General features: G+C 40.0%; 1 protein-coding gene across 1 annotated transcript in view; it reads right to left on the bottom strand.

The window, feature by feature from the left end:
- The window catches only part of SLC30A8 (solute carrier family 30 member 8), a 48173-nt gene extending 40158 nt beyond the window's left edge, over positions 1–8015 (bottom strand). The window contains 2 exon segments of the mRNA XM_005689295.2: positions 1309–1408; positions 7874–8015. Coding sequence (XP_005689352.2) covers positions 1309–1408; positions 7874–8015 — 242 coding nt within the window.

Raw genomic sequence — 16640 nt, 5'->3', positions numbered from 1 at the left:
ACAATTTGTTGTTTAAAATTTCTGCTGACCTAACATGAGGCTTTATTGTTTATGATCTCAATAAATCACATCTAATATTATTTTCCAAGAAAAATAATTCTTACAATATGAGATAATGTGCTAGATTCTTTGTTGTATATTTTTTAAGCAAAGTTATAAATATCCTAAGGAAAAGTCCCTTTGCAGTTGCTCGAATATTTGATGCTATCAAACACAATGCCACTACTCTTTGGAATATTAATCTGGCTTCATGAAATGCACAGAAACATTAAACATACTATTATGGGTATGTATTCTCTTAAATTCCACTCCTAACATAAATTTTTTTCAGATTCTCATTCATTTATCTATGTATTCTGAGTATGTTTCTCTTGGATTGAATTCCCCAAACGCACCAAAATCTCATTCTTATTTGCCTCTATCTTTACCAGGAAATTACCTCAATCAGGCAAACTTTTGTAACCCTACTTCCTATGTAGGGTTTCCCTAGCTTTACTCTAACTCCTTTTTCTGTTTCAATTCTCAGTCTATCACTGCTGAAAAGCTTTCTCTGGCTCCCAAAGTCCAGCAAAGACCTAGGTTCCCTTGAGATATTCTTACTGAACGCTCCTAGAATAAACACATGCCATTTTGTAATTACCTATTTCTGAAACACATTCTATAATAGACTCAAACTTTCATGAAGACAGAGATCTGTGACTAGGAATGTTTTTGTTTCATTATATATCCAGATGTGTTCAACCAATAATTGCTAAATAAGGGGGAAATGAATGAATACATTGCACGTGGCACTGTGGAAGATAATAAAAAGAACTAGAGCTAGGTAGAACATTAAACTCAGCTATATTTATTCTAGTTGTGAATATTTGATAATGATATTATATAATTAAGGAAAGAGCAATTAAGATCAGTGTAACCACAATTTGCCACATAGTTGGAAAAAACTTTAATTCTTTCTAAATATAATTTACTAAAATTTACCATCTTAAAAGTGGGAATAATTGAGGGAAAGAAAGGTAAACACATTAGATTGCACATATCAATTTTTAAAGAAAATCTACAGATAAAAATATATTAATAAGATGTATCCTTCATGCACTCAGGATATGTAAGGAATCAAATTAACTATACAGAGTATGACCTTTTCAGAATATAAATTATACAAGTCAATCAACAGTCGATAAAAATTTTGCAAAATGCCCCTGGGTTGCAACAGCAGAAGTCTCCAAGTCTGAAGCAGTAGGATCTAGGAACTTTGTGAATATTCAAGACACAGAAAATTGTGAAACAGAATCGGATGTCTGTTACCTGTCTAGTGTAAAGGCGTACATCTTGGTGGCTTTGTCATTCACAAGGTAAGTTCTTTCAAGAAACTCTATGGTGGCCAGGATAAAAGCTTTGGCTGTTGCTGTTATTGTTGTGTCAGCGGCTGCTGATCTTTAACCCACTGTCCAGTTTTGGAAGAGAAGCAGCGTTACAGTTATTCTCACACTTTCCAAAGGAAAAATGAAAAGACTTCTGGGATTACAGTAAGAAGCCTCCCACATCAATGTTCTTGATAGATCTGCTAAAATTATACTCTGTTTGAAATATCACCTGGCCTCATTCTCTCACCCAGAGAAACTTGTTTCCTGCAGGTAGGAACATATGGAGTGAGTGTGTGTGTGTGTGTGTGTGTGTGTGTGTGTGTGTGTGTGTGTGTGTACTTCCCATGATATCTGATTCTGTTGTGCTTTCTGGGAGGTAGAGGAGCTCAAGGGTCAACTACTAATTGCTGATGTAGCGGGCTGGTCTTCAGAGCACACCTGAGTGAGCTGCAAACAGTGACCTTCTGTATGGTACTATTCCCCACCCTCCTTTCCATTTTCTTTTTCTTCAGTGGTGAGTGGGGAGGTCTCTCTCCGAACTTAAAATCATTTCTCCTGGGATTTAGTTCTGAGATGCCCTCTAAGCAGCTGTCACGATTTACTTCTCTTCTCTTCTAGGACCATTTGGGGATTTCACTACTGAAGCGAGGACACGGGTGGTTAGTCACTGAAATCTGTAATCTGAAACAGTTCCTGGTGCGGCAGCTTTGAAACCCTTTTGACAGGCAAGAGGAGGGCAGTCTCAGCTTCTAAATAAATAACAACCCTCAGTCACACAAGAACTAGAATGATCTGTGCTCTGCCTGGCCAGGGGGCCCTTGGCTGAGGATAAAAGATGGGCCCAAGCTGATCCTACCAGGCAAACCCATCACAGATCTTAGAAATGGAGTCTTCCCACTTGATCTCAAGAGAACTTCAACCCCCAAATTCCTGTGAATTGACCTTTTATTTTATGACAAAGAACTTTCCAAATAAGAGAAAGGACCATGGCCCAAGGACAACAGACTGGTCACCCAGCAGACCTTTAAATGTGAGCCAAACACCACCCAAGAACTATGGAGGTGCACGCAGGGGCAGGCAAGGGCAGAGTGGAGAAGAGGGCATAGACCCTCCACCTCTGAGTCCTGAGCTCCTCTCCCTCTGTCAAGACTAATTCCCTAGTGAGAAAACTCAGAGTGGTGTAGCCCTGGAGTAGCCCAGTGGCCCAGCACCCTGGGGATTTACCCATGTTACTGAGCAGAGATCTCCCACCATTAAATCAATATTGTTTCCTGGAAGGAGAGTGGAATTCAATGACAATGACTATAGACTATAATGAGGGGAGAAGTCGCCTTTCACTGAGTGGCTGAGGTTTCCTATGACATCTGCGATAAAGCTGTACGTCTTGTCTCTTTTGAGCTTTCAAACACTCTCCTCTCTAACATGAATTCTAAGGTCTCTTCATGCGGCCCCACTGCCTACCTGATCATTAACTTTTCTCTGACAGATGGAAATCAGAGAAATGGCTCTGGGAGGCCATTTTTCTTCACAGGAGAAATTCTGGGTCTGGTGTTAAAGTATTTCCTTCTCTTACATCCTTATTCTTAACTTTGCAAAATAATAGGTTATTCAATGGATGCAGAAGTAAGAAACGAGGAAAGAGTGACTAATTGATCGTGTGACCCGTTGCCATACTTTACAGCTTGAATCATTTGTGAGTAGTTTCTAGCACATGATAAAAGAAAGAGAATTCAAGTGAATGAGTATCAAAAAAAGTGAAGCAACTACTTAAAACCAGGCTGAAATCCCTTAAAGATAAGTGCCAAGAAGAGGAGATAAGTATTATTCAAATGCAGGAATTAGAGTATTTAGCTATAGCCTTCAACAGAGAAAAAAGCAATCTGGAAGTTTGAGGTTTCACATGATGAGTTTGGTGGCTAGCACGCATACAGATACAGATATATTTGTACCTGTTTGTGATTCCATGGGCCTTCCCTGGTGGTTCAGACAGTAAAGAATCTGCCTGCAGTGCAGGAGATCTGAGTTCATGATACCATGAGTATGGAGATATATTCATACACAGTTATTAATGTGAATTGCCAGTGAGAAGAGGATAGCGTAGGGATATGTGAGAAGGACAGAGTAGAGCTGATATAGACAGGGTAAGGTGGAAGTGGGGAAAGAGAAAACAGGGATCCAAGCAAAAAAAAGGTGAGAAAAAATTGTATTCTATGATCGCTCATGAGTTGAAGTATATAAAATTGCCATTTTTGTAGACCCAGCAGTTTCATATGATTTTATTAAATATATATGTGTGTGTGTGTGTGTGTGTGTGTGTGTGTGTGTGTGTTAGTCACTCAGTTGTGTCTGACTCTTTGCAACCCCATGGACTGTAGCGTGCAGGGCTCCTCTACCTATGGAATTCTCCAGGCAAGATTACTGGAGTGGGTTGCATTTCCTTCTCCAGGGGATCTTCCCCACCCAGGGATCCAACGTGGGTCTCCCTCATTGCAGGCAGTCTCTTTACCATCTGAGCCACCGAGGAACCCCACACACATGTATCCATACTTCTAAAATGCATGTGTGTGCATGTGTGACACATTTAAAAATAAAAAGTTAAGTGTGCACATGCTTTTAAAGTACTGGGAAATTAGGTAGTATTTTCATCAAAGGTTTGTGAATTCCCAAGTACTACCCTTGACGATAATTACCTGACTGTAAATCAAAGCTTCTGGTATAAGTAGCATAACAGCAGGGAATAGTGGATTACAACAAATAGAATTTTCATATTAAAGGAAAGTTTTGCTGCTGTAAACTTAGATGTAAAGTTATGATCAAGCATTGCATTCATGTTATGTAAAATATTCACCTATTGATTATTTTATCTTATAAACCCCTTTTAAACTGCACCATAATTCCCCTTCCCCCAATATGTTGTCAGTATATTGTTTATGAAAAATGTCCCACCCTCCTCGACTAACCTTTGGCCCACTTAGGCCTACACAGACTACTAGGGGTTGATGGCCCAAACCAGATGCCACTCCACGTGAGTCACAAAATACGTATTTGGAAAGCAACACAGATCAAAAAAGAAAACCTCCTGTCTTGTTGACAGTTGGTTTTGGTGGGCATTTTGCGGCTTATCCCAGTTTCCTAGGCAACCGGCTTTCAAACCATCCTGAATTACAGGTTGTCCTCTCCGCCCACTCTCTATCACAAGCTTGTAGCAACTGAAGGGGCAAAATGCAATTTACAACAGTTAACTCTGGGAATAAATATTCTATCAGCCACAAGAACATAACTGACACAACCAAAGATCTGGTTCTGCTCCCCAATGCTAGCTGTTGTCAACAAAAATTTCTTAATAGGATTTTACATGTGGTAGCTAACACATCTGGAAAAATAATTTACATGTGTGTCTTACACTTGGTTTACTATTTTACTTGCAGAAAGGATGTGCGTACGCAAAAGCATTATAATCATCCCTACACACCAAAGTACTGAGTTCTCACAATCTGCCTTCCCCAAATTTAAATTCTTATTTCACGAACACTTCATGTTGTTTGCATATAACTGTTCCTTACAAAGACATATGCAAATGTACTTGTTTTTAAATACAAATGTGGATTTTGCTCTGTTTGTATCCTTGTTGTTTGTGTGTAGAGGCAGTGGAATGGAGTGATTTTGTTTGTTTTTTAATTTCTCTTGCCTCCTTGACCAGACAGTGTCCTACCCCACAGAAACAATAGCTTTGATTTCTGTCACCATTGACTAGTTCCACCTGTTTTTGAACTTCATAAAAATGGAATCATATGGTATTGACAGTGTGCAATATTTTGTATATGGTGTCCTTCTCTCAACATAATGTTTTGGGGATTCATGCCTCAGAGTGGTTTAATGTATGGACTTTCAAATGTATGCGTGCTAAGTCGGTTCAGTCGTGTCTGACTCTTTGCGACCCCTTGGACTATAGCCCTCCAGGCTCCTCTGTCTATTCAAATGTATAGACAGACTTAGTTTTGGTTTCTGGGTTGACCCTTTTCTTCTTTCCTTGAACAAGTTTTCTGACCTCTGTGGTTTTCAATTTCTCATCTGTAAAATGAAGACATTATTTAGGATCTATCTTACAGAGTTCTTATGAAGAGTAAAAGAGATACCGTGTATAACAGTACTCCATGTAGTATCTACCATGTAACCAGTTTTATCTAGATGTGAGCTGCTATGTAATTGGCCATGTCTAAAGAGGAGAGTGAAAAAGTTGGCTTAAAGCTCAACATTGAGAAAACGAAGATCATGGTATCTGGGCCAATCACTTCATGGGAAATAGATGGGGAAACAGTGGAAACAGTGTCAGACTTTATCTTTTTGGGCTCCAAAATCACTGCAAATGGTGACTGCAGCCAAGAAATTAAAAGACACTTACTCCTTGGAAGGAAAGTTATGTCCAACCTAGATAGCATATTCAAAAGCAAGAGACATTACTTTGCCAACAAAGGTCCGTCTAGTCAAGGCTATGGTTTTTTCCAGTGGTCATGTATGGATGTGAGAGTTGGACTGTGAAGAAGGCTGAGCACCGAAGAATTGATGCTTTTGAACTGTGGTATTGGAGAAGACTCTTGAGAGTCCCTTGGACTGCAAGGAGATCCAACAAGTCCATTCTAAAGGAGATCAGTCCTGGGTGTTCTTTGGAAAGAATGATGCTAAAGCTGAAACTCCAATACTTTGGCCACCTCATGCGAAGAGTTGACTCATTAGAAATACTCTGATGCTGGGAGGGATTGGGGGCAGGAGGAAAAGGGGATGACAGAAGATGAGATGGCTGGATGGCATCACCGACTCGATGGACGTGAGTTTGAGTGAACTCCGGAAGTTGGTGATGGACAGGGAGGCCTGGAGTGCTGCGATTCATGGGGTTGCAAAGAGTTGGACATGACTAAGTGACTGAACTGAACTGAAGGATAATACCTTGGCTGTCAAGTAGAAATTGACCCCAGTCTTAGTAGAGGCTAAGAATTACTCAAGGAATGGAAGTAGAGGTTTCTGGGGAAAAGACCTGGGAACTTGAACCTGCCGTTAGCTGGATGACTCTGAGTAGATGCCTCAAATTCTCGGGCATGAACTTTCTCAAATAAGAGATTTGTGCTGGCCCTATCCTTCCCATGTGGTAGTAGAGTGCCATTCAGGATGCGTCCTCAATAAAGAGGACAGAACGGTAGAGAAAATGCAGACTCCATCAATGTAATCACCTACTAAAGATTCTAGACTTATGCATTCCCACACAGACTATGACAGTACTATTTCTAGCGTAGCATTTTCTTAGCAAGGTGGTTATATGGTTATTACTACAGTGTGAGTTTTTCAAAAGTTCCATCCAGGAGCTTGTAAACACACTGGAAATTTAATTGGATTGTATTTTAAAGAACATTCTGAAAATTTCATTTTACTCTAAAGCAAACATGTATAAAAAGCATCTGCCAATATTTCATACTTTACTTGAAAATGTACCGAAAGCCATCTGAGTTTTATTTTTTTTCTTGATAAATTGGGACTATATTATTCCTTGGGCAGGGGAGGGGGTCGGGCATTTTTATTTTTAAAGAGATGAGCTGTAGCAATGTTCCAGTGCAAATGCAACTTGTATTTGTTGAGGAAAAAAAGACGATAAAATATTGATACTAAAACAATAAAAGAAATATTTTATTTAGTGTGATCGATGCAAATAAATAATACAAAAATAAATAAGCAGTGTTTCAGTGGGGAGAAATATTGAGGCTAGGTGGTTTAAATGTTTACAAAGTATATATTTTATTGATTAGTCTACATGTCTTATGCTTCCTTTTCCAAGTCTTCTTCAACTTAAACTAGTTAACCCTTAAACGCACCTCCCGAATTACATGATTGTGTCTTGCAAACTCTAGGGCAGTTTTCTGCTGGCTTCATATTCTCATCACAGTGTATGTCTCTCTTCTCTATTTTATTTGCATTGGCAAGCAAGAGAAGGCCCCACGGACCTAAGCCATGATTTTAAGGTGTTGGAATAAGAAAGGCAAACAAAAGCATGCTTCCTAATATTCTAGCTCCTTGATCTATAAATGCACAGAGCATCACTGAAAACCAAAGCACTGAATTCCTGAATCTAAAAAAAAAAAAGGGAGAAAGAGAGCCTTCTTTCATTATCTAGAATGCCTCCATTTAATTTTCATGAGCACGGTTTACTTTCCTTTAGTGAAGTCTTCAGGGGCTGATAATTCGTCCTAGGAGAAGGATCTTCACAGCAAGTCCGCAGATGAACGCCAAGAGAGCAAAGGCCTAGTTCATCTTCTCCAAATTGTGAAGCCTGGATTGATTTGACTCGAGCCTGACAAGGCTGCCTCTCAGGAGATAGTCCAGGAGACAAGACAAAAGCCGCCTCAAAGCTTTCCCCTGAAAGACTGAGCCGTTGCTTTTTACGTCAAACTCAAAGTGCATCAGGGGACAGCAGCTGGGTTTTCTGCTTGGAAGCGCAACTACAGGGCATCTCAGCTAACTCATCTCTTCTTTTGGTATTAGTGAATTTGCATCCAGTGAATCCACATTTTTAAATGCTTCTAATCCAATTGTGGCAAATCTCACCACCACCCCCAGGGTAGGAGTCCTTTGAAGTTGCATCCAGTACCGCAAGTGAGGCATCCTATTACCTTTTGCACCCCAAGACTCGCTATTCATTCACCCAGATATTGTTAGTGAGAAATGATCGGAATTTCCATTTCCTTCACAGTCAGCTAACTCTGAAAAAGAAGAAAAAATATATAATTATAACAAGCTAACAAATAGCACGTCATTGAAAAATATTGTCTTTGGCAGCAGATTTTTTTGTGCCTAAGATAATATTCTCCTTTAGCCTTCAGAATCTGAAACTAAGATTTTTCTCTGAGTCTGCACCAAAATTGTGATAATTCATCATTCACTGAATAAGCATTCCATTTTAAACTTTATAAACATTCAGATCAAACTGCTACAGAAATGATACTCAAGGCAAAGACAATGGTAATTAATGTCCTTCTATAGTTTAAGCTTTATTTATGCAACAAAAATCAATATGCAACAAAAACCATCTGACAAATTTTTGATAGAAGTTAGCTAGAATGGAATTTGTCATAACCTGCATTTCCTAGTCACAAGTTAGTTTCCAAGAAAGCTGGTAAATAGTAAACTCAGATACCCCTTGGCCATTCTCTACTGAAGGAAACAGAAGGAGAAATGTATTCTATGATTAATATAATGTCCAAATGAGTACTAACTCTCCATCACTTCTTAGAATCATCGTTGTTATGGATGATGCTGTCAGCAAATGGGGAATAGTTCTTTTTTAATTTAATTTTTATTGAGGTAACTGGTTTAAGCATTATATAAGTTTCATGTGTACAATATTGTACTTTTTAACATTATTTCAGTTCAGTTCAGTCGCTCAGTCGTGTCCGACTCTTTGCAACCCCATGAATCGTAGCATGCCAGGCCTCCCTGTCCATCAACATCTCCCGGAGTTCACTCAAACTCATGTCCATTGAGTCCGTGATGCCATCTAGCCATCTCATCCTCTGTCATCCCCTTCTCCTCCTGCCCCCAATCCCTCCCAGCATCAGAGTCTTTTCCAGCGAGTCAACTCTTGGCATGAGGTGGTCAAAGTACTGGAGTTTCAGCTTTAGCACCATTCCTTCCAAAGAACACCCAGGACTGATCTCCTTTAGAATGGACTGGTTGGATCTCCTTGCAGTCCAAGGGACTCTCAAGAGTCTTCTCCAACACCACAGTTTAAAAGTATCAATTCTTCGGCCCTCAGCTTTCCTCATAGTCCAACTCTCACATCCATACATGACCACAGGAAAAACCATAGCCTTGACTAAACAGACCTTTATTGGCAAAGTAATGTCTCTGCTTTTGAATATGCTATCTAGGTTGGTCATAACTTTCCTTCAAAGGAGTAAGCATCTTTTAATTTCATGGCTGCAATCACCATTTGCAGTGATTTTGGAGCCCAAAAAGATAAAGTCTGACACTGTTTCTACTGTCTCCCCATCTATTTCCCATGAAGTGATGGGACCAGATGCCATGATCTTCGTTTTCTGAATTTTGAGCTTTAAGCCAACTTTGTCACTCTCCTCTTTCACTTTCATCTTTCTGCCATAAAAGTGGTGTGATCTGCATATCTGAGGCTATTGATATTTCTCCCGGCAATCTTGATTCTAGCTTGTGCTTCTTCCAGCCCAGTATTTCTCATGATAGCATGCTTATCACCCCCAAATTTAGTTTTCATTCTGCACTATATAATTAATTCCACTCTACCCATTCTGTCCTTCCCTGACCCCCTTTGCCTTCTGGTAACCAATACTCTGTTCTCTGTATTTATATGCTTGTTTTTGTTTGGTTTGCCTGGTGTGCTAGAGTCCATGGGGTTGCAAAAGAGTCAGATACAACTTAGCGACTAAACAACAACAATGTGAAATAGTCATTTCTCCTTTTTAATGAGGACCAGGCCCCCCACTAAGGTGAGGTGTACTGGTTAGTTCTAATATTTGAACATAGTGGAGTCATTGTCTGCCCAAATATACCCTTTCCAATATTGGCTGATCAGATTATAGGCCTCAGGCATCCCACTTGGTCATTTCCTACTAATTCACACTTTTTGCTTTGAAGATGCAATTTAATTTCTACCTAATGGCTTAGACAGTAAGATATACTCACCTGCATTACCCTCTTCTGAAAAGATATTGCCGTCAGGGCTAGCTTATTTAACACCTGCATCCAGCCCAGCCACCCAGTTTTAACTGATTTCACTGCTACGCTGACCGTACTGCTGTGCTGAAATGCACCCAGTTTGTAAATTTGGCTGCTGCAAGTTCTCATTCAGTCCTTTTTACAAATTTTCAATATGTCAGTGAATACATTTGTTCCTTGGGTTTCCCTGGTGGCTCAGAGGTTAAAGTGTCTGCCTGCAATGTGGGAAACCTGGGTTCGATCCCTAGGTCGGGAAGATCCCCTGGAGAAGGAAATCACAACCCACTCCAGTATTCTTTCCTGGAGAATCCCATGGATGGAGGAGCCTGGTGGGCTACAGTCCACGGGGTCACAAAGAGTCGGATACGACTGAGTGACTTCACTTTCACTTTCACCCCAATTTCCTAGCCAGAAAATGTTGAATGATAGTACTAAGCCACTTCAGAAGACTCTTCTGAGTAAAAATAATCCCTTTCTTCCTTCAGAGATAACAAAACACTTCCAAAGTTTTTAATATTGTTAAGTACATTAAATATTGAGAAATCATTTATGGATAAAAGCAATAAAACATACCAGAAGTTAAATACCACCCATATAAAATTTTTTTAAATATTTTAACTTAAAAATAAGATATATACACAGCAAAACATCTTTAAAATTCAATAAGATTGACAACGGATGGTAAATCCTCCTACCTAACATCCTAGGCTAAGATAGTGGGAATAAACCAAGTTTAAGAATATTCTGAATATCTTCATGGAATTTTTTGTGCCTTTATGGGCATACATACCAAACTTTTTTGCAGTCCAAATTAATGTGTATTTGAGGAATGGCTTATAAGCTTGTCAGCAGTTGATTATTTACATGTCATTTCTTAATTATTAATAGACTTTCTTTTCTTTGAGGCTCAGATGGTAAAGAATCTGCCTGCAGTGAAGACCTGGGTTCAATCCTTGGTTCAGGAAGATCCCCTAGAGAAGGGAATGACTATCCACTCCGGTATTATTGACTGGAGAATTCCAAGGACAGAGGAGCCTGGCAGGCTACAGTCTTTGGGGTCACAAAGAATCAGACACAACTGAGTGACTAACACTTTCACTTCACTTTTTTTTTCTTTTCTACAACAGTTTTAGGTTCACAAAGAAATTGAGCAGAAGGTGCAGATTTCTTGTATACCCCCGCCCCACATATGAGAAGCCTCCCCCATTTTCAACATCCCTCCCAGAGTGGTACATCTGTTTTACACCCAAAGTGTCTCCATTAGGGCTCACTCTTGGTATTGTCCGTTCTATGGGTTTGGACAAATGTGTAATGGGATGTGTCCACTATTATAGTAATATACACAGTTTCACTGACCTAAAAGTTCTTTCACACACACTTTTTATTTTAAAATTTTTAAGATTAATGTATTTATTTATTTTTGGCTGCACTGGATCTTCATTGCCTCACCTGGACTTCCTCTAGTTGCAGTGAGTGGGGGCTACTCTCTAGGTGTGGTGCCCGGCTTCTCATAGCAATGGCTTCTGCTATCATGGAGCAAGGGCTCTAGGGCCCACGGGCTTCAGTAGTTGCAATGTGGGGGCTTAGTTGTCCGGCTGCATGTGTGATCTTCCTGGGCTAGGGATCAAACCCATGTCCCCTGCATCGGCAGGTGGATTCTTATCTACCAGACCACCAGGGAAGTCCTACACACACTTTCTAAACTAAATTCACCCGATTTTTATGAGAGTGCTATCTGGTGAATCCTAAGGTTGCATCAATAATAAAGCAATTGTCTTTCCTTTTGCTCTTGTTGGGAGACTCACAGGCCTGTCCTCTCCCTACTAGACCAAGACAATCTGATGGTTGTGGCTGCTGTCCCGCAACCTCCATGAGCCAGCAAGTCCAGTTCCACATCCCACCTCATGTCTTGTTTACCAGCAAACTGAACAGGCTAAAGTTCACAGCAGTTGCTCTTCATTAGGAGAAAAGTAAAAGACAGCCAGAGGCGCCCAGAGACAACTCAGCTCTTTGTTCAGTTCAACAGCTGACATTCATCTCATCCTCCTCTTCCTTCCAAGCCTTGATGAAATTTCTGCTGCTAATGGCTAAGCCCCAAGCTCATCCTAAGCTCCAGTGAATTGGACAGACATGGTTCCTGCTTTCTAAGAATTTATAATTTAGGGGAGAACTGCCTTTGAAAAGCAATCCAGAGATTTTCCTGGCAGTCCAGTGGTTAAGACTTCCCTTTCCAATGCAAGGGATGCGTGTTTGATCCCTGATCAGGGAACTAAGATCCTAATACCTCTCAGCCAAAAAAACAAAACATAAAACCAAAGCAATATTGTAGCAAATTCAATAAAGACTTTTTAAATGGTCCACATCAGAAATTTTTTTTAAAAAAGCAATCCATTTGGTCCAGTACTGGGTGACATACCATAGTCATTACAAACCAGCAAACACATCCCAGGACATATTTATACTTGGATATATATATAATGGGCTTCCCAGGTGGTGCTAGTGGTAAAGAACCTAGCTGCCAATGCAGGAGATGTAAGAGACATGGGTTCGATCCCTGGGCAGGAAGATTCCCTGGAGAAGGGCATGGCCACCCACTCCAATGTTCTTGCCTGGAGAATCCTATGGGCAAAGGAGCCTGGCAGGCTACAGTCCATGGGTTGCAAAAAGTCAGACACAACAGAAAGACTTTACTATATGTATATATATATATATATATAAAATATATATATAGTTAGATGTTACTAACTATATATATAAAATTCTCTTCCACAAAACCTGAACAGAGTGAATATTAAAGTGAATATCACCATCCCCAGTCATTTTGTACACCAACATTAAAAATTAGCAACTCTTATCTTCGCCTCTTGGATTATCAGATCTGGCTCTGTCAATCAAAAATAATACCACACATCATGCGTTATCTTACAGTTGCTTTCAGCTCTGAAAAGAAAATCTCTCTCTTAGAGCCTGAAATGACAGACACTGATGCTTATAACATTGTTCTGAAAGAGTTAGACAATTTAAAATGAAACACTTATTTTGTCATATGAATCCAAATATTTTCCTGTCTTTCAAGGAAATGTCACAGGAAGGTGAATCTTGTCTGGCTTTCTCTAATTGTGGAAGTAATGACAGTGCGCAAGATACAGTATCTCTTCCAACACCCTAAAGGCAAAATTATCCCGTCACTCTACATTGCAGATCTCTTTTATGGAAAATTTCAGTTATTACTCTTGAGCACAGTGTTTACAAACACTCAGCAATTTATTATTCAGTAGATGAGAGGAAATGGGAAGGCTACCAAAAAAAAAGTAACTAAGACTTTAAATAATATGAAAAAACTAATTAGATGTGTGACTTGCCCATTATTTTCCCCTAAGAACTCTCACATGAGGCTCCTTTCTCCTAGGCCTCAAAAATAAATGTGGTATATACAGTAAATAGGCTTGAGAGTTATCTAAATTGAACACCTGAAGATGTAATGGTGGCCTGAATTTAATCAATAAAAACTAGAGGACACATTCAGTGACCTGTCTTCTAGAAAAGATCATGCTGTAGAATTGATTATGGATAATTTCCACTGAACAAGTTATCTGGTTTTAAATGGGCACTCATAAGAATAAGCTTCCATTGCCTGGAACTGGCCCTCCTAGACACCTGCCCAACCCTGCCTGCTCTTCTGGAACACTGCTTCTTCTGGCCATGCACGTGGATGCCACCTTCTCATCTTGAGGGTCTCAGCTCAGTTAGCCCCTCTTCAGAAAGCCCTTCTCAGACCTTCCTGTGAAAAGCAGTGGGGTCTCAGCCACACCTAATCTCTCTTCTTCACAGTGCACTCTTCATTCCTTTCAGAGCTCTTCTCACTATGCATGTTACCCTCTTTGTTTTCTATTTCAGTTCTCATCTGCTGCTACAAGACTGGGCTGGTGCATGGAGATGACCCAGAGAGATGTTATGGGGAGGGAGGTGGGAGGGGGGTTCATGTTTGGGAACGCATGTAAGAATTAAAGATTTTAAAATTTAAAAAAAAATAAAAATTTTAAAAAAAAGAAAAAAAAAGAATGTAAGCTCTTGGGGGATCAGGGACTTTGCTGTTTCACACTGTTGTATCCCCTATTCTTGGTACACAGTATCCGGTTTATCGTGGGAGAATGGGTGAATAATAAGATTTTTTAGAAATCAATGAATGGAAAAATAAATGATTGCATGAATGATTGGATGGATGAATGAAAGATACTAGTAAGAATTACATTCACAGTACTGTAATTACTTGTGATTCAGACTAAGCTTTTTATTTTTTTAAGTGTTGAAAGTAAAGTATTAGTCACTCATTCATGTTTGACTCTTTGTGACCCTATGTACTGTAGCCCATCAGGTTCCTCTGTCCATGAAATTCTCCAGGCAGGAATACTGGAGTGGGTAGCCATTCACTTCTCTAGGGGATCTCCCTGATTCAGGGATCAAAGCTGAGTCTCCTGCATTGCAGGCAGATTCTTTGCCAGGGATCTCTTTATTCATGGGATGATGAAGTTAAAATTAATTTGCATGATACCATCTCTGGGTTTAAAAAAAGGCAGAGGAACCAGAGATCAAATTGCCAACATCCACTGGCTCATTGAAAAAGCAAGAGAGTTCCAGAAAAACATCTATTTCTGCTTTATTGACTATGCCAAAGCCTTTGACTGTGTGGATCACAAGAAACTGTGGAAAATTCTGAAAGAGATGGGAATAGCAGACCACCTGACCTGCCTTTCGAGAAACCTATATGCAGGTCAGGAAGCAACAGTTAGAACTGAACATGCAACAACAGACTGGTTCCAAATAGGAAAAGGAGTACATCAAGGCTGTATACTATCACCCTGCTTATTTAACTTCTATGCAGAGTACATCATGAGAAACGCTGGGCTGGAAGAAGCACAAGCTGGAATCAAGATTGCCAGGAGAAATATCAATAACCTCAGATATGCAGATGACACCACCCTTATGGCAGAAAGTGAAGAGAAACTAAAAAAGCCTCTTGATAAAAGTGAAAGTGGAGAGTGAAAAAAGTTGGCTTAAAGCTCAACATTCAGAAAATAAAGATCATGGCATCTGGTCCCATCACTTCGTGGGAAATAGGTGGGGAAACAGCGGAAACAGTGTCAGACTTTATTTTTTGGGACTCCAAAATCACTGCAGATGGTGACTGCAGCCATGAAATTAAAAGATGCTTACTCCTTGGAAGGAAAGTTATGACCAACCTAGATAGCATATTCAAAAGCAGAGACATTACTTTGCCAACAAAGGTCCGTCTAGTCAAGGCTATGGTTTTTCCAGTAGTCATGTATGGATGTGAGAGTTGGACTGTGAAGAAAGCTGAACACCGAAGAATTGATGCTTTTGAACTGTGGTGTTGGAGAAGACTCTTGAGAGTCCCTTAGACTGCAAGGAGATCCAACCAGTTCATTCTGAAGGAGATCAGCCCTGGGATTTCTTTGGAAGAAATGATGCTAAAGCTGAAACTCCGGTACTTTGGCCACCTCGTGCGAAGAGTTGACTCATTGGAAAAGACTCTGATACTGGGAGGGATTGGGGGCAGGAGGAGAAGGGGACGACAGAGAATGTGATGGCTGGATGGCATCACGGACTCAATGGACGTGAGTCTGAGTGAACTCCAGAAGTTGGTGATGGACAGGGAGGCCTGGCGTGCTACAATTCATGGGGTCGCAAAGAGTCGGACCCGACTGAGTGACTGAACTGAACTGAACTGATCTCTGGGAACTCTGCTTGCCTTCTAGTTTGTTTGTTTTTTTTTTGTTTTTTTTTTTTTTTAACTTTTCATTTTATATTGGAGTAGAGCTGATTAACAATATTGTGATAGCTTCAGATGGACAGCAAAGGGACTCAGCCATACATATATGTATATCCATTCTCCCCCAAACTCCCCTCCCATCCAGGCTGCCACATAACATTGAGCAGAGATCTCTGTGCTATACAGTAGGACTTTGTCAGTTATCTATTTTAAATATAGTGGTGTGTACATGTCGATCCCAGAGTAAACCTTTTGAACTCATGTAGACTTGTGTATCTCTCTACTCACTAGCCAGGCCATGATAACCTTTATGAACCTGTTTTCTTATCTATAAAATGGGGACAATAAAATTTTTCTCATAGGACTGTTATAAAGATTAAATTCAATTATTTATAATAAATGAATTTCACATATAAAGCTAATAGTAATTACTCAGTAAACAAAGGATATCCATATTAATTCTTCATATGTAAAATCAGCCTGTAATCAGATAGGCAATTTTGCCTTATCAAATATGAAAAAAAATCACAAAGTACTTTCAGATCTAGTTGTCAAGTTTCAACTAGGATGGAAAAAAGCTACAATAGAGTGGACTCTTCTGCCTTAAAAAAAAAAAAATTGGAACTGGCAAGGGTTCAGTTCAGTTCAGCCACTCAGTTGTGTTTGACTCTGCGACCCTTGGACTGCAGCACGCCACGCTTCCCTGTCCATCACCAACTCTTGGAGCTGGCTCAAACTCATGTCCATCG

This window comes from Capra hircus, chromosome 14, assembly GCF_001704415.2.
Source record: "Capra hircus breed San Clemente chromosome 14, ASM170441v1, whole genome shotgun sequence".
NCBI classification, from domain to species: domain Eukaryota; kingdom Metazoa; phylum Chordata; class Mammalia; order Artiodactyla; family Bovidae; genus Capra; species Capra hircus.
Note: the sequence above shows the minus strand (reverse complement) of the source record. Positions and strands in the feature narration are given on the sequence as shown.